General features: G+C 40.5%; 1 protein-coding gene across 5 annotated transcripts in view; it reads left to right on the plus strand.

The window, feature by feature from the left end:
- Positions 1–19,180, plus strand: part of PALLD (palladin, cytoskeletal associated protein) — a 338,505-nt gene that overhangs the window by 132,394 nt on the left and 186,931 nt on the right. For all 5 annotated transcript variants that reach the window (XM_034770761.1, XM_034770764.1, XM_034770760.1 and 2 more), the window contains exon 9: positions 18,012–18,131. In XM_034770761.1, coding sequence (XP_034626652.1) covers positions 18,012–18,131 — 120 coding nt within the window. The remainder of the gene's footprint in view (positions 1–18,011; positions 18,132–19,180) is intronic.

Below are 19,180 nucleotides of genomic sequence, written 5' to 3' on the forward strand. Positions count from 1 at the left end.
CTGGCCCTGCAGCACGTAAGTGGCAGATAGCAGAGACAACAAGGAGTCTGGTGGCACCTTAAAGACTAACAGATTTATTTGGGCAGAGGAGGCACAGAGCAAGGTTATTTCTGTTCATTATCACATAAGCAGAGTATAGGGCTGTTTTCATATGCTGCCTGTGCTCCTACTTTCCCAGATCAAACAACAAATGGGGGAGGGGATGCCTCTTAGCTTGGTGGTAGAGGATGACAAGTAGCAAGGTAAAGGGCTCTTAGCCTGGGGCTGGTTTTCTGCACATGGAGGGTTGTGTGTGAATGTGGGGTGTTCTGAGCCTTGGGGTAAGAGACAGGAGGTGGCTCAGAACTAATAAATAAACAAGCGTTCAGATGTGGAGAAGTTAAGGCAGAAGAAAAGAATTTCTGCCTGAGACATAGGTGTTGTGTAGGATGTTTCTGAACTGATAGGGACTTGGTTAGAGGAGCTTAGGGGCTTTGAGATGCTGCACTGGCGGGCATGGGGTGAATTGGCGGGATTCAATACGGGGGAACGGTGTCAGCTGGGGATTTGGGTAGGTGAATTGGTGGTGTGCATATGAGGGATCTAGGGTAAAATCTAGGTTGAAGAGGAAGGGTTTGGGACTAAGAAAAAACAGTGAAGAGCTAATATGGATAACTATGATCTTCCACCATGTCTTTTATGAAACTGAGCTGGAAGAGAGAAGGAGGATGCTCCTTTTTTCACCTCACTTCTCCACCAACCTCCCTTATCCTCCCAGCAAAACACTTGCCTATTGTGCCCCCAGACACAGTGCCTCAGTTTTGGACCTTGAAAATATTGATTAACAGAGGATGTGGAGAGATGGGTGTGCAGATTGCTGCATGCAATCCCATTACTTATTTTGGGCATCAGTTGTCATGGGAATAAATACAAAACTTGCATATGTGCCTATTTTTTTTATAATGCAACTGCCCCACCTGGTTTACTGAGGCCTGAAATGTGAGATGTGCTAGGTAACAACCTTAAAAGAAAGGTGAAAACAGTATATTTGCTCAAACTGGCCTCTCACAAGGTTTAACAGTGAGTCCAGGTATTAACTATGGGGTTTGGGTTATAATTATACACTAGTCTATATTTGTTAAGGATGTCAAATTACAGTACAATCCAATTTTTCTGAAGTGTTTCAGAGACCTCTGAAGCCTTTGGATTTGCAGGAGAGTAACATATGGTATGCATTGCCATTGTGGGCTGTAATTGACTGTTGGTTAACTAGGAGTTTGGTTATATGGTGGTCAGATAAATTGGGCTAAAGAAGGAGATATTCAAAAGTAACTAAGGGATTTTATGCTAAAGCTGCACAAATAACTGACTATTTGGTTTCTGTGCAGGTCCAAAAAATTGAAAAAGAAAATTGTTCCAGGTTGACCCAAAATGAAAATGTTTAGTAATTTTTGGCAAACCAATATGTAGAGAAAAATTTCATTTTGTGTTAACGAAAATGTTTGTCAGTGCCAAACAAAACATTTTATTTTGATTCTGTTTTTTTTTTTAATTTACAAATTTTTTTTAATAAAATTGAGAGAAATTCCAAAATAAAATGTTTTTCCAAAACGTGGAAATGTTTTTAGTTTCAGAAATGCTGAAACTGTTTTGACATTTCCAAATTTTTTAACCAAAATTATTTGCCAAAGTCTACCTGAATTTGATAATTGTTTTAGCCAATCAAAGATTGCATTTTGGAATGAAAAAAGATTTTGCATAAAATATTTAGCCCCACTGTGTTTAGGATCCCAGATTCCATTGAAAGTCAATGGGAGCTGTATTCCTAAATTTCTGTGGCACTACTGAAAACTTCCCCCACACTATGTCTTGTTGTAGCAAAATGACTACTCAAGTTATTGTTTTTTAAATGTTATAAAACAAAGCAGATCAGTGTGATAAGTTCCTTTGAAAAAATGGAAATTAGTATTCTTTGAAAATAAGGACTGTTTCAAATTCTGTTTCTAGATTTAATACACTTGGTGTTCTGAGAGAAGCCCTTGGCATATCTATATCAATAGTATCAGCAGTGCTCCCGCAAGTGATTGTCCATATACACATTCCTCTGATGTGTGCATGTGCTTCATATACTAGAGATGGGAGTCTTTTTGACCAGCAGTATCCATAAGGCATGCATGTGCTATTCAATCCTTGTGCTCCACTGCAAGGGCATGTAAAGGAGAGATGTGCTTGCTGCTGTTCCGTTCCTCTCATGGTTTAGAGATAGAGCCCAACAGTCCAAGAAACTGCCAGCCCCTTCTTGTAGTTTTAGCTAATAGGTTTATATTATAGTTTGGTTGCCTGTTGCAATCTTTAGTTCTTAGAGCTCACCCAGGTAGCCTGGTGTCATCTGATTTGCTGGGATTAAAACACTGCCCTTCATGGGAGGGAACTATCCCAGCTTCAAACAAACACTTGAAGTCCCTCTGTTTTCTTGGAGAATCACTTATTCCTGGTAAATCCGTAATATGCAGGTCCTTCAGCTCCCAAGCTAGAAAGGACAGGGAGGGCTGCCGTTAGGTCTTCCTAATGATCAAGTCAATGAGACCCACTTCTGAACCAGGCTCACTAGATTCCAATGTACAGGGATCTTCCAAGCCTGCGTATAAATGCAAACCCTTGGCCTTCAAGAGCTCCGACTCAAATTGCAAACATGACAATAGCGTTGTCCTTAGACTGCAGGGAGCTAGAAGAACTCGGGGCAGGTCGCTCAACAGAGTTTCCTCTAAGAGGAAAACCTCACCGTGACACTGAATGTTGTCTGAGACTTTGCAACCCAAAAGGGTTCCCACTGAAGCTCACTCTCAAGACTGTTCAAACCATATGGCACTGAAGCATCTGGCACCAAAATCCAGATGGTCAGGAAAGAGTATAGCACCAACCATGGCACTGCCTACTTCAGTGGTCCAGGCACTGACTCTTTTGGCACTGGAATCAAGCCAATCAGGACAGTTCACCATCACGGTGGCAGAAATTGCCATAATGTCCTGACAAAACCAGTTCCCGTGCACCTGAACATGCCACCCTGCCTGGCACTATTTAGATACTGGCACCAGTGGACCTGCAGATTCACCCAGAACCACAGTCGTCCCTGCTGTTGTCTTCCACACAATGATCTATCTTGTAGTTTGATCCCTAAATCTCTGAGGGCAAATCTCATGGATCCAAGTTATACATTCTTCTGGGATTCCTCTTTGGAATTGAAGGACAAAGAAATTCTACTTCAGCAACAGAGTTACTTACCCAGCCTGTCTCCACAGCCCTCAACAACTTGTAGAGGATCTTTTGCTCACGCAAAAGATATTGGGACCCACAGAATCCACGCTCATAGTTCCCAATCCCCTGGCTTCTAGGTTCTTACACACTGATGCCCATGTGGCCTCGCTAGGGACCCTGGTTGGCTCACAGCAACTTCAACCCCAGGAAGCCACCTCACCACCAGAAGCCTGCTTCCTCCATGACACTGCACATTCAGTTGCCCTAACAACCCTTCTGATTCCTACACAACCACAGGCAGAGGAGGAGGTAATGGAAGAGCAGGCACTGGAAGACAACACTGCTCTACAGCCAAAATGCTTCTGAAATAAATGTAGTCAAACTTTACTAATTCTGAGTCACTGAGAATGAAAATGATGCTTAAAATTGTTGATTGGCTCTAGTTTTCAAGATATGCTATTGGGTCAGTATATACGACCCTTGACTTGGGAATGGTGGAGGATAAGTGAGTTATAAAGGGAAGGGATCTCAATTTAAACCAGAAATGACTAAAATACATCTTTGACTGGATCTATGAATAAATCTATGACTGGGTTTGGACAGTACTTGCTTTTTAGGCAAAACAATGAATGATGCAATCTGAAGCTGATATTGTGTCATACATGATATGAATTGCATCATGTTATTCCTAGAAGTCATGGATGATGCAATCATAACGAAGCTTACATCACTCTGCTGAACAAATTGCCCTATATCATCTCTAGAAATCATACAGTGTCGTGCTCTCTTATTTGTCAGTGTTTGATTTTGCAAAGGGACACATTTCTGTTTAGCCAAAGTGAGCAGAGATGCCTCGTACTTGTGTGAACAGTGCAGATAACTTCTGCTATGTTTGTGGTGAAGTGACTTTTGCATCACAAGAGCATAGTATAACCACTATGGTTAAGAAAACCTATCACCTTTATTTTGGCTGCAAAATTGGAGATCAGGACAAGAGGTGGGCCCCACACATATGCTGCAACACTTGTGCAACAAATCTTCGCCAGTGGTTGAACAGGAAAAGGAAATCTATGCCTTTGGCAGTGCCAATGATTTGGAGAGAGCCAACAGATCATACCAGCAATTGTTACTTCTGCGTGGTGCCTCCAGTTGGGAAAGGTGTGTCAAAGAAGAAAAAGTGGACTGTGCATTATCCAAACATTCCATCAGCTATACGCCCAGTACTCCACGGAGAAGGACTGCAGGTTCCTGATGCACCAGAATCATTCTCACTTGAGTCAGACGAGGAAGAGGAAGAGGATGAAACTTCTGGTCCTGAATCATCAATGTCACAGGACCCACATTTTCTCCCATCCTCCTCCTCTGAACCACATCTCATAACACAAGGAGAACTGAATGACCTTGTCAGGGATTTGGAACTACCCAAGAGTAAGGCAGAGCTGTTGGGCTCCAGACTACAGCAGTGGAATCTCCTGGCAGGTGATGTTAGGGTTTCCATGTTCCGTGACCGTCAAAAGGATCTTGTCCCATTCTTCTTCATGGAAGGTGATCTTGTAGCCTGCAACAACATCGATGGTGTGATGGCAGCCCTCAACATTGTTCACGATCCAGATGAGTGGAGGCTGTTCATTGATTCATCGAAGACGAGTCTTAAAGCTGTTTGACTGCATAATGGCAATGTTTTGCCATCAATTCCAGTTGGTCATGCAGTCCATATGAAAGAAACCTCTGACAACATGAAACAACTTTTGAGGTGCATAAACTATGACCAACATCAGTGGCAGCTTTGTGGCAATTTGAAGGTTGTTGCTCTCTTGCTTGGTCTGCAGACTGGATACACAAAGTACTGCTGTTTTCTCTGCGAATGGGATAGTCGTGCAAGAGATTCCCACTACATCAAGAAAGATTGGCCACTTCGACAGTCATTGGAGCCTGGGAGGAAAAGTGTTCAGCATCCACCACTTGTTGAATCAAGGAAGATTTTGTTACCAGCTTTACACATCAAGCTGGGTCTGATGAAGAACTTTGTCAAGGCCATTGATAAAACACAAGCAGCTTTCAAGTACCTCCGTGGAAAATTTCCAAGGTTAAGTGAAGCTAAGATAAAGGAAGGTATCTTTGTTGGTCCTCAGATTCGTGAACTTCTTCGAGATGATGCATTTGATCATGCACTGCGTGGTAAGGAAAAGACGGCATGGAAAGCCTTCCAGTTAGTGGCAATAAATGTTCTCGGAAACAACAAGGCAGACAACTACAGGTTGTTAGTGGAAAACCTCCTCAAGGCATACAAAAGCCTTGATTGCAACATGTCACTAAAGATACATTTTTTGCACACTCATCTAGATTTTTTTCCACCAAACTGCGGAGCAGTGAGCGATGAGTACGGCGAGCGATTTCACCAGGACATTGCAACAATGGAGAAACGCTATCTGGGCAAATGGAACCCATCAATGCTTGCAGACTATTGCTGGACAGTGACAAGAGATGCTCCATTTAATGAATACAAGAGACAAGCCAAGAAGCGCCGAGTAGACACTGAATAGGACTGAACTATGTACAGAATAGTTTTTTGCCTTTTGTTTCATAATAAATTTTATTTATATAACCCTTTTGCTGATTTTTAAAGTGTTACATAAACAGGAAGGGGGAAATATTATCATGTAAAGCAACCATAAACACATGAAAAGACCTAGGTTTACAATTTATGATTAAAACTCTACTATCTACACAATATACATAGACATAAAATGTAAAATCTTAAATATCTTCGAAACAGTAGCCAATCAGTTGTTTTAATTGTCATATTTGAATTCAGAACATCAAAATACAAAATAAATAGCACATTTTATCTCTGAAGCAGACGACTTCTCAAAAATTGTAGACCAGTGCAACCTGCCAGCACCAATCATTCTTTCCTCCTCATCCCCTGATGAGGTCTTAGTACCACCCACCCCCACAAATGGACAACTATAAGGGTTTCCAACACACATTAAAGAGGGTGGCAGAGACCATCCAAATCCATATGGCAAAGGACATAAATTGGTGCACATACATCAAGCCTCTGCAGTGAGGAAGTCAGCCTTCCCAATTAACGAGACCATCATAGATCCAGCCAGAAACTTGTGGCAGACACCTGCTTCTGTACCACTACATCCCCCAGCACAGATAAAAAGTATCAGTTGCCTACCTATGGGTGTGGAATTCTTTAACATGCATCATGCTCCATCTTCTTTTGTAATTGCTGTGGTAAACAAAGAGGCAAAACAATTCTGATCCACACCAAATGAAAAAGAGCTAAAGAAACTAGATTTCCTTGGCCAGAAAGCCTACTCCTCAGCAATCCTACAGTTCTGTGTAGCCAGTTATGAGGTCCTATTAGCCAGATATAATTTCTGCATACAAGAAAGACTGCTTGCTTCACAGACAACCTTCTGAGTGACAGTCACAAAGACTATGTGCTGTTAGATAATGCAGTCTAGCTTCTAGCCAGAAGAGTCTCAAGCAGCACTGGATGCAGTAGATATGGCTGCCAGCTCAATGGCAATAGCTGTTGTCATATATCTGGCATCATGGAGAAGTCCAAACAGTGGTGGAGGACTTACCTTTAAAAGCAGTCATATTGCTCAGCTCTAAAACTGACTTGGCCCCTGATAGTCCCCACTGAAAGACTCATGAGACACCTTCTTTTCCTTCAGAGTACATACAAGTTCTTAAGGGGAAACAAATGAAACAGAAGTATCCCTTATGGAGACCAATCCAGTACTCTTTTACCACCAAAGGTCTTCAGAACAACCCAGGAAACCACAGCATCGCCATAGGAGAAGACAACTCACTGTTCCACCACAAATTTCCCAATCTTCTCAGTTCCAGAAGCATTCATTTTGATGGGATGGTCAAGAGATGTGTCCTTCCTCCATCAGCTCCAGAAATCTATGACCTCCCCTTCAGAAAACTGTTAGCTCACTTCAGGCATACTGGGTCTCTTACCAATATGTATACAATAACGCATGACTATTCCATCAAGTTTTCTACAGTGCCTACCCCTAACCTCCTTCCTTGTCTCTTTTCAGAGACCCTTCTCACAAGGATCTACTATGTCACAAGATCCTCCTGCCCCTCTCTCAGAGCAATAGAAGGGTTCCTTACAGGGAAGGGTTCCTTAGCAACAGTTTCCTAATCCTGAAGAAAGAGAGGCTGGCAACCCATCCTAGACTTGCAGAACACCAATACCTTTATTCACAAATTAAAAATCCAGATGGTCACCCTAGCATCAATAATCATGACACCGAAGTCACGAGACTGATTTGCATCTCTCACATTCAGTATGTATACTTTCACATTTCCATCATTTTGCCCCACAGGAAGTACCTGAGATTTACAGTGGTACAGGACCACTAGCAATACCAGATGGTACTCCACAGCACCAAGGGTATTCACCAAGTGCTATCACTAGCAACAGTTTACTTGAGACAAAACATCAACATGTATCTTTACCTAGACAATTGGCTGTTATGGGGGAAATTGCCTCTTCAGACCCCTAAAGCCATCTCCATCACACTCAATCTTTTCAGGAGGTGAGGCTTGAAAGTCAGCAAAGAAACTGAGCTTAACCACAGTCCAAAGGAATGAATTCATTGGCACAGTCCTGGACTCTGCCACCTCCTGTTCCTCAAGACAGGTTTGAGAATCTGTCTTCCCTTTCTTTTTCAGCTAGAAAGAAATCCAAATACCAATGTAAAGTAATGCCTGGCCCTCCTAGGCTACATAGGCTCCTGAACATTCACTACTCCACATGCCAGACTTCACCTCTGATGCTTGCAGGATTGGCCGAAGTTTGGTTACACAATCTCCAAACATCACTTGGACAAGCCTGCCTCCATCCCACCCTTGATCCTATTCTCACTGAAATGGTGGAAGGACCCATCAAATGCAGGCAGAAGGTCCCGTTCAGAGTACCTGTATCTTCCACAACAGTAGTCATGGATGCTTCCTTACAGAGATGTGGTGCTTGTACAGATGAACTAACAACATAGGGCCTATGGTCCCTGAGAAAGCAAAGAATGCACATCAATCTCCTAGAGTCGTACAGAAGGCCTGTGAGTTTTTTCTCTCCCTAGTATAAGGACACTTGGTCCAAATAATGACTGACAACATAACAATCGTGTTTTACATCAACAAACAAGATGTGACCAGATGTTCCTCACTTTGCCAGGAAGCAGTCAGACTCTGGAATTGGTACATCAACCATTGAATATACCTACCGGCAATATGCTTGCTTGGACTGCAGAGTGAACAATTTCAACAGACGCTTTCTCCCAAATCATGAGTGGGAAATCAAAGAGAGGATATTGGCAGACATCATCACAACCTTTTTGCCAATCTATGCAAATGCAGCTGTCCAATTCTGCTCAAAAGGAGGACAAAGTCAGGGATCTATAGTGGACACATTCCTGGTACCATGATCAGGAGTTCTGATGTATGCTTACTCTTCAACTTCATTAATTCCCAAAGTGCTCCACAAATTCAAACAGGGCTTGACCAAGCTAATCCTCTTAGCTCCAGCATGGCCCAGACACTTCTTGTTAACAGATCTAGTGAACTCTCAGTAGCTCAACACAGGACCTTATGTCTGCTGCCTGATCTGTTATCTCAGAACCAGGGTCAGATCCAACACCCAAATATACCACTCCTGCACCTCATATGGAGGCCGGATGGATGTTGTCAGTAGAGCAGGCTTGGTCCTCTCCAGTTAGAGAAGTTCTAATAAGCAGTAGAAAAGAATCAACGAGACAAACTTATCTTTCAAATTGGACAGCATTTTCTCATTGGGGTAATCAGAAATAATTGATTCCACATCACTCCTCAATCCTTCAGATTCTTGACTACTTGAACTCAAAACAAGAACCTGTGTTTCAGCTCTGTCAAGGTACATTCAGCGTCAGAGTCAACCTACCATCTACCAGTAGAGGACTATAAAGTCTTTTATCATATGACAGTGGTGAGATTCCTGAAAGGCCTAGTTAAAGAATCCCCACCTATCAAAGAACCAATTCCTCCTTGGACTTGAACCTAGAGCTTGCAACCCTCATGGGACCATCTTTCAATCCAATGGCCTCCTCTTCCCTGCTGCACCTGTCAATGAAAATGGCATTTTTGATAGTGTTAACTTCAGCTGGAAGAGGAGAGATTCAACTGCTAATGACTGTTTACAGTACTCCACCCGGATAGAGTAGGAATGAGGACACATCATAAATTCCTTCCCAAAGTAGTGGCAGATTTCCATCTCAATCAGCCAATACACTTACCAGTATTCTTTCCAAAATCTCACACATCCAAATTAGAGGCAACACTGCATGTGTTGGATGTGAGGAGAACCATGGCCTACTTACTACCTAAATAGAATGAAACGTTTTAGAACATCTCCTAGACTGTTTGTATTATGGAAAGGATGTAAGGGTCAATAATGTCATCTCACAAACTATCTGACTGGATTTCTGGTTGCATTAAATATGCTATGAGGTGGTCAGGGTAGACTCACCATCCATGATCAGAACTTACTCCATCTGAGAGGAAGCTATTGTGGGGAAATAGAACAGGGGGGCCTTCTTTTTAATAGCCAGAGCTGTGGATCTGAAGGCCCCAAAATAAACCCTCCAACAGAGATCTGTTTTGCTAACTATCCTTACACAAAGCAGTACAGGCCAGGGCCTGAACTAGACTAGACTGCACAATTCCCTGCCAAACTCGGTCAAGGGTCATGACCAGAGGAGGGGGGGGGGGACAAGGAGGGAAAGAATAAAAAAAAGCCCCAGCAGCAGCACTAATGAAATATGTTCATGACTAATGAAATATAATAACCACTTATGTAAAGCAATAGGTAACTTTAGCTAAATGCAATTTCTTAACTCATGCAGCTTCTCCTTTGGGTGATCTGTGATCCACTCCGTGATTCCAGCTAGCTGCAAAAATAGCCAATCATAGATCCTCTTTAGGCGTCCCATGGAAACCCCCCCCCAATCTTTAACCAAAAGACCCCGGAAAATAACAGGTGTCTTGAGAAATGTACCCAAACTGGTGCCAAGTACCACCCCTGGGGAAAACCACCAAGTGCCCCTCTACCCAAATAAACACCCACTTCTTGGAAATTAATGAGGAAGGTACTGGGGGGGAGGGGGGACTGACCCCAACCCTAATTTCTTAACTCTCGGTTTAAGGGAGGGACTGACCCCAACCCTAGTTTCTTAACTCATGACGTATTGTTTGTACTTTGCTTGCAGTTTAATGAAATAAAAACCCGCCTGCGAGCGGCCCTCGGTGTGTCAGTTTTCGGACTGCACCCCAATGCACTGGTATATATGTCAATAAACTGGCCTCAGGCTTGAGTCTTTGAACTAAAATCACTGCGTGGGTGTCTTTGACCACAACACTATATCAGCCCACATCACTGTGAAACTTACCCATATCAGACATTTGAAAGGCTGCTACTTGGGTGTCAATGCACACATTCATGACACTGTGCCTTTAACAGAAGCCTTCCATAATTGTTTTAACTACTTCCAGCTCCTACCTTCATAATATAATAGTTGTTTGGGAGTCACCATCAGTGGAATGTGCACATGGACAATCACTTGAAGTAGAAAGGAAAGTTACTTACATTTACAGAAACTGGAGTTTTTCAAGATGTATTGTCTGTATGCACATTCCACATCCCACCCTTGCATCTGTTCTTCAGAGTCCTATCGTCAGAGATTCTGTAGTGAGAAGGAACTGAAAGGGGGTGGTCATCCTTTGCTCTTATATGCTCTCACAGCAGAGCACAAGAACTGAAAAGTGCATGCACTCCTTTTAGGTACTGCTGGCCAAAAAGACAATCTCTAGCACGTGAGGTGCATGCCACACCATCAGTGGAATGTGCAAACTATAACACATCTCAAAGAACTCCAGTTACTGTACATAAGTAGCTTCCCTTTTCTCTACCACCAAGTCATCTGCTTTGTATCTCCTAAATGTAGCTTTTATTCACTCACCCCATCAGCACATCTCAAGGTTTCTGAAGCAAGTAAAACTTAAAACAAAGTTTTCTAGGAAGTCTACAGCTCACCAACAAATCTCCCTTTTGCTTTTTTCACATCCAGTTAAAATTGTCAGAATTAACTCTCATTGATGTGATAGTCTCTGCATATTTTAGTAATTTTAACCACTCATTGAAGATGAATAGTGCTACATGAGCTAATTATCTTCTATTTAAGAGACTGTGTGATCTACTGGATAAGACAGACACTGGACTGGGACTCAAGAGAACTGGGTCAACTCCTGTCTCTGCCTTTAGTTGCTGAGTGAGCCTGTGAAAGTCACTACCCTTCCCTGGTCCTCCGTATCCCTATCTGTAAAATGGGGATAATGATACTCATTTCCTTTGTAAAGTGCTCTACAAGAGCTAGGTGGTGGTGGCATTATTAATAGCTAAAATATAAGTAGAGTACAACTGAAAGGAAGTTAATACTGTAATAATTAAAAATAAATACTGATTTACTGTCATTATTATTTTAAAACTACTACCTATACAAAGATGGGGAAATAGTAGGAGAGATTCTGACTCAAGAGACGGTCTCTTCCCCAGCTCTCTGGAATGTACTACACCATCACTTTGAAGGTGCAGAATGGTCTCATTTCTGTGTCTGGCCAGCTTTATTCATGGAATACCCTCCCATTGGTGTCCATGTGAGATTCTCTGCATATACCATTGTTGAACTAGCTTTTTCTGGTTTCTACTATTCCCAGTGATATTCCACATAGTGGGTCCGATTCTGCACCAACTGAAGTTATGATAAAGCTTCCACTGGTTTCAGCAGTGCAGCATCAAACACTATATGTGTATAGGGAATATGACTCAAATTAGCAGAATCTGTCCAAATAGGGAGAACTTTAACTTTGCCTGTTGTGTGAGGAGCAGAATTTGAGAGTTGAGGAGCCTTACTGCATTTTTTTTACAATGAGCAGCTGAATTGATTCCAGAAATATAGTGGAGCCTTCTTGTTGCTTTGTGTTTCAATGCAGATTCTAGAAAACCAGATTAAACCAATACCTGTGAAAGAAATGGCTCATAAGCAAGCAAATTTCAACTGCTGCTGAATGCAGGCAGTGAGAACATGCACAAGAACTGAGTAAAGTGTGAGGAAGCTGACAAACTATGAAAACCTGTGTTAGTATGTGGGGTACTCAAAAATTTGAGGTGGATGCAGTTTCAGCAATTTATTGAAATATTTTGAAGCTACACATATCCTATGTGTTATATAGCTAGTGTTCGACTGTGACTAAAAACCTTACAATGCAAATTCAATGAGTCCTAGATGTTTATAGGTCAATAATAATGAAATAGGAGCAGAGATCTCCATAAATTCATACAGCTGAGAGACTGTGAAACAGGTTTTTCTTGTCACTGTTCTGTTCTATCTGCCTAATGTGTTTTACACTCCTTTCTCTGTCTAGACGGAAATCAGGCTGCATCACAAATCTCTTCAGACTGTTTTGTGAATTAATAACTAGTCAGATTACTTAGGGCCAACATCACAGTTTGTCAAATTACCTGCTCTGTACTTCTTTCTTTGACGTTTTGACTTTATGCTGATTGAATCCTTCAAAGAACAGTCTGCTTGGGGATAAAAAAAAAAAGCCCATAGAGTCATTTGCCAGCTGTTGATGCTTTGGTCATTACTCAGCTGTCTGGAGCCAGCCACAAACTGTATTGAATTACTGTAAGACAATTGTCTAAAGGCATGTAAGAAGAAAACTATATAAAATAATTTTTCTTACATTTCCAGAAAATTGCTGCACATAAAATCTTTCAAAGCACAATGCTGCATAATTTGACCAAAAACCTCTGAGAAGATAGACATCACTTATCTTGGATCATGCATTCTAGGGTTCATGTTTTGCTACAGTAGCCCAAGGGTGCATGATAAGAAATAGCCCTGTACAACATTTCCAAATATGGCTGCATTAAGTTTGAAACTGAAAAGGTAATGCAAATGTAACAGTACTGCCCCAAAATTCAGCCTTTTCTTTCTGATAGTTGGTGAAACTTAAAATACAACCAGTTCTCAGTAAATAAGTATACACATTATAGGGCAGATCCCAGCTGGAGTAGCTCCACCCAAGTTGAAAGAGCTATCTCAATTTACACCAGCTAAGGTTCTGGCTCTTCACTATGTAAAAGAAAAGAGAACATGAGGTCAACAGCATCTAAATTCAGAGGGGTAACTCAACATTCAGAAATGAAAGGTAAATGTAAAATAAACTAAAGCTATCACTAGATTAGAGAGAGAAACTATAATTGGATTAGAGATAATAGAAGCCCAGCTTTCCCTGCTACTCTGATCCACCTCCCTAGTTACACTACCTCAGTTTTCTTCTGTCAGCTGTCCTCTGCTACCCCAGTATATCTGCAGTATTTTGTATTCTGTCCTTGTCCTTATCATACTGCTCAGGCTGTGCTGGCATGTTGTTGCTTCCCAGTCCCAGGCTAGCTCACTAGTTCTTAGGGACTTTATAATTGGAAATACGTGTTACCCTATTACCATGTTTTTATAGTCAATTACTAGTTATGCTGCAATACAGGCTCTGACACACACATATATATTTAGTTGTATAACAAATGTACAGCTCTGTATTTTCAGAATGTTCTCAACTCTTTGTGAAATCCAAAAATGTAAGATTCTTCCATCCCCATGCACATTAGGCATAATGGAGTTACTCTCTGCATAGGTAGAGACAGTGGCAAAATAGGAGAGAGAAATCTTACAACAAATTGTCTTCTCCTCACCCAAAAACTGATCATCGCAAGAGCATTGGTGGCTAATTCCTAGGGGGTGACTTTTTTTCGATGCTGCCACCAAAAAAAAACCCTTATTTTGTCTTGATTAAAATATTCATGAATTAAGTTGTTTCCAGGGGTAGTTTGGCAGAGGATGCTTGGCATGGTTAAAACATATTGTCCTAGCTGGTAAAGAGCCCAACACCACTAAGAATCTGTTTTCTCAGTTTTCTCACAATGAACAGCTGTTTTCTCATTCTGGTGCTCATAAGGTATCAGGTCTCTAAACTATACCATTTTGCTAACCATCACACCTCTCCTCAGTTAAGTTCTGACCAAATATTTTGTGGCTCCTATCCTATGAACTATCTCCAGAGTTAGTCAGTGCTGCATGTCTTCTGAAATCTTAACACTGCATCTTTCAACTGGTGTAAAACTTTAATCTCTAATTTTAGAGCCCATGAGAATACAGGCTGAAATCACTCTGGAACTGCTGTGTAGGTGGGAGTGAGGTGCAGCAATAGTGATCAGAATTCCCTACATAAAAGAGAAGGCGTCAACTAACGTTTTCATTATTTTCATTACCAAATGTTCAGAGTTTTCACAAGACTGAGCTGATATTATCTATTGTTTTTATTTGAGGCTCCTCTTTGTCTCTGCTGGAACTCTGTGGTTTCTCGTCACACTCAATTTAATTCTGTTCTACACTTACTTGTTCCTCCCTGCCTTCCAGACAGATTCCCAATTTACTAGAGGGGACCTGTTGAGTACATTGCTTTCTTAATCTGCGGTGGCTCAGGGCATAAAGGACCAAGACTAGAAATAGGAGACAGGTTTACATCTGACAGGTTTTTCACAGTGCAGAAAATGACCACTGTGCTTACCCACTCTTTTTTTTTTTTTTTTTTTTTTTAATGGCAAACTCTGTTGTGGCTTTGGAACTATGAAATCCATAGAGCTGTTGCTCTATACATTGCATCATGGCCAAAAACTCTTTGTTTCCCAGGATTACGTGTGCATCACAATGGAGGAAGCTGAAGATCAAAGTTGAAAATCAAAGCTGCAGATCAAAGAAAAGTGTCACCTTTCATGTGATGCGCACACACATTCTGGGAAGTAAATGCTCATCTCTGAAAAACACTACATCAAGGAGAAATTAGTAAAAATGCTCCAGAACACTAAAAACAGAAATACCAACATGGACATGGGGAGAGCTTTGTTCCCTAAAGATCTAATAGAAAATATACTAATTGCAGACATAGTGGTGAGGGGTTTCTTAGCTACATTTAGTTCTCCCTTATGACGATTCTGTCTCACAAGCAATAAATGAAAAAAGATCAACCTGTGAAATACAACCCTTCTTGTTATCCAGCTGACAAAATAATCAAGTGCTTGCTTGCCTCAGCATTTTACATGTTTCAGCGAACAAAATGCTTTTGTATTCATTTAGTCAAGTGTTAAATATGTTCAAGGCCTTGAGAACAGCATTTCAGAGCTGCCGTCTGGAACACATTTCTGTGATGAAATTATTTGTCAGCTGATGATTGCTGGAAATAGAACAGACATTATTTACTTCAAATCACCAGATTTTATTTAACACAGCAACAGGGAAAGAAATAATTGCACAAGATCAGTATTTAAAACTTAACTAAATACACAGAGAACTAGCTATCCAGCTTCTATTATGGGAGTTATTTGCCTAATTCCTACATACAATGAACTTATATTTTACTCCAGTGTTTTATACAAATATTTGCTAATAAAACCTTTTGCAAGAATTCTTGGTGGGACAAAAACAGTCATGGTTTTGGGGAACAAATCCACTGACACCAATGGCAGTTTGCTTACCCCTCAAATATCTTTTAATTAGACAGATGCTCTTATTGGTTTTTGAAGCTACTGTGATCTAGCTTTGGTCAGTTTTCTCATGGTTTTGTCATAATGGAACATCAAAAATACACAATTCTATTTGACTGTCCAATCACCCAGCCCAGAAATAGTCAGTTTGTAAAATATAGTAATTACTGTTATCTTATACGAGATTTATTATTAATGCAATATAGTATTTACAAATATTTTACTTAAATAGATAAAATGTATCATGATAGAATACATAGTAAACTAAATCAATCCATTATTGAGAAGTAAATTCTCAGTGCTTCCCTTGTTAATCACTTTAAGAAATTGTATTGTTATATAAGCACTTACAGAAATAAAATAATTCTGCTAGATGGCTAGTATCTTTGTGTCTAGTAACACATGAGTGACAAATGTGGTGTTTGCCATTTTCATTTGTTATACCGAAATACTCAGTACTTGGAATTCTTCTGTTCTTTAACAGGAAACTAAGCAGCATGGTTTTCATATCAAATTCCATTCCAAGGGATTGTTACATCCTTCTGGATTCATGTGTAGTTAACAATATAGCACACAGTTACTTAGACTGTCCACTTCCTAAAACACACCAAGACTCGGAAAAGTCTGACCTCAGAAGTTCAAAACGAAGCTTGTGTTACCCATTACTTACCTGATAAGACCTTTCATGAGTCATTAATCTTCATCTGGGTAAGATAAAATCCAGCATGCAACAGTACAACCAGACACCTTTACTGCAATTACACAGAATGACTGTTCTGTGCTGCCAAAAAAAAAAAAAAGTGTTCTACTGTCTGGAAAAAAATAAAAATTCTATGCCAAACTTTTAATTAGTCATTCATTTTCAGCTTGTCTCCAACACAGGAAGTCTTTGGATACATGATAATTTTAAAAAGGAAAAATCATTTAATTTTGATTGAGACATTGGTTTGCTGCCCTCAATGAAACTTTAAGAATGACTCCCAAAGCTTCATTATTTAACCTAAGAGAAGGCTTTAGTAAATGACCCAGCCTTACTGCTCTTTTCCATACACTAATTCCCATATGAAATTCAATATTCTGCTGCTTTTTCCAACTCTGTGGGTTGTCAGTTGTAGTATTTGGTAATCAGATGAATATGCAGAGTTCTACATTAGAGTGTAAAATTGTTTCCTTTGAAGCAGGGTCTTTTCAAAATGTGGTATGTGTTTAATAGTCAGTGACCTGTGTGGAGGGATGGGGAGGTGTTCTAAAATGGGTGTTATGAAATGAAGCTTTTAAGGCTGGGTCTACACTACAAATTTATGTTGGTATAACTCTGTCACTCACGGATGTGAAAAATCCACACCCCTGAGTGATGCAGTTATACCAACCTAATCCCCACTGTAGACAGCACTATGTCAACAGGAGAGCTTTTCCTGTTCACATAGCTACTGCCTCTGGTGGAGGTGGATTAATTGCACCGACAGGAGAAGCTCTCCCATTGGCGTAGTAATGTTTTCACTGAAGCACTACAGCTATACGGCTGCACCACCACAGCATTTTAAGTGTAGACCTGCCCCAATTGTCTTGAGCAGCCTTAGAATGAAACTATCCATGAGAACTGTGCAAAATCGGGATTATTTAAATCTGCTTCCAGAAACTATTTTAGAATTATTAGGGCTGTAGATTAATCGCAGTTAACTCACATGATTAACTTAAAAAAATTAATTGTGATTAATCACGTATTGTAATCTGCAAGCAAAAAAGCGTAGATATGACTTGGATTAGAGTATGCAAGCTGTGTTTGCATATGGAAACTGGATAGTTAGATTATTTGCATATGCAAAGGCAATTTGTGGACAAAAATCAGCTTTTCTGTACACAGATATGGGTGGGAAAAAACTTTGGGTATAAAAAATGGTTAGATTTAGGCCCCTTTGAAAACCATAGATTTATTGAGCTATCTGTTTAGGATGTACAACCATTTTTAAAGCAATATACTTTGAGTGATTAGCGGTTGACCCTTAGCTGTCTGTCTCATAATGCACTGAAATATTTAAATGCACAATTCCATGTACAGTATCTTACGTAGTTGATCGTTGGTTTGTTCCTTTCTATTCATTTCTAGAAGAGATATGTACATTAGTAATTGCAGAGACTTTTCCTGAAGATGCAGGAACCTTCACATGCACAGCAACAAATGAATATGGGTCAGTGACAAGCAGTGCACAACTTACCGTCTGCTCAGGTATGTGTCAAAAGGACAGAAGAACTGCATATTGCTGTTCTTAGCTAGTCTAACGTATATGACATCTGGGCAGTTATCTGGCTACTTCCTTTGTAGAAAATAGTTGCTGCAAGACAGAGATTTTGTTTAGGCAACTTCTTGCTGCATCTCCTGTTCAATCTCTGTGTGAGTCTTCCCACGTCTTCCAGCACTGACTGATTACGTTCTGAGTCTGAAAGCTGTCCTTCGTGGAGATGAGGGAAGGCTATTGCATTTATCCTCAAAAGACATTTAAAAAGGAGCCATACGGACTCCTATAAATCTTTTCCAGAAATCCAGCTGCTAATAGAGAGGGTCAAGTACTATCAAGTAGCTGCAGCTGAATCAGAGTTGCCTCTTCATGCAGCAATGCAGACATGTGAACACTCTTTTAATGTGCTTAGTGAGCCTAAAAAAACACAGAGGAATAAAATAAACAAAAAGATATAATTTAAGCAGCCAAAGTGTTAATGAAAGGGATGATTATAAAGCAATATGAACATGGAAAAAGTAACATCACAAGGGAATTATGAAGAAAATATCAAGTAGAAATGGGATTGAATAAATAGAACCCTAAAGAATAAATAGCTGGAGTAAAATGTGTGAATGCCAGAAATCAAACCAGTCAAAAGGCTATTTGTTTAGGTTAGATATTAGGAAAAGCTTTCTAACTATAAGGGTAGTTAAATTCTGGAATAGGGCTCCAAGGGAGGCAGTGGAATCCTCATCACTGGAGGTTTTTAAGAACAGGTTAGATAAATATCTGTCAGGGATTACTTGGTTCTGCCTCAGCACAGGGGGCTCAGCTGGATGACCTCTCGTCATTTCTATGATTCTGTGATTTATGTTCATTAAAATGTGCCTGTTACTCTCTTGATACAAGAAATATTTTTTTTTAAGGAACTTAAACTTAAGTCTGTTGAAAAGTTCTCAGTACTAAAACCATCAACCCACAGAAATGAATCCAATCCCTACCATCTTTATTACCCCCCTGTTAGAGCATGCTTCTTAGTGGGTCATGTAGGGAATTT

This window comes from Trachemys scripta, chromosome 5 (genome assembly GCF_013100865.1).
Source record: "Trachemys scripta elegans isolate TJP31775 chromosome 5, CAS_Tse_1.0, whole genome shotgun sequence".
NCBI lineage: Eukaryota > Metazoa > Chordata > Testudines > Emydidae > Trachemys > Trachemys scripta.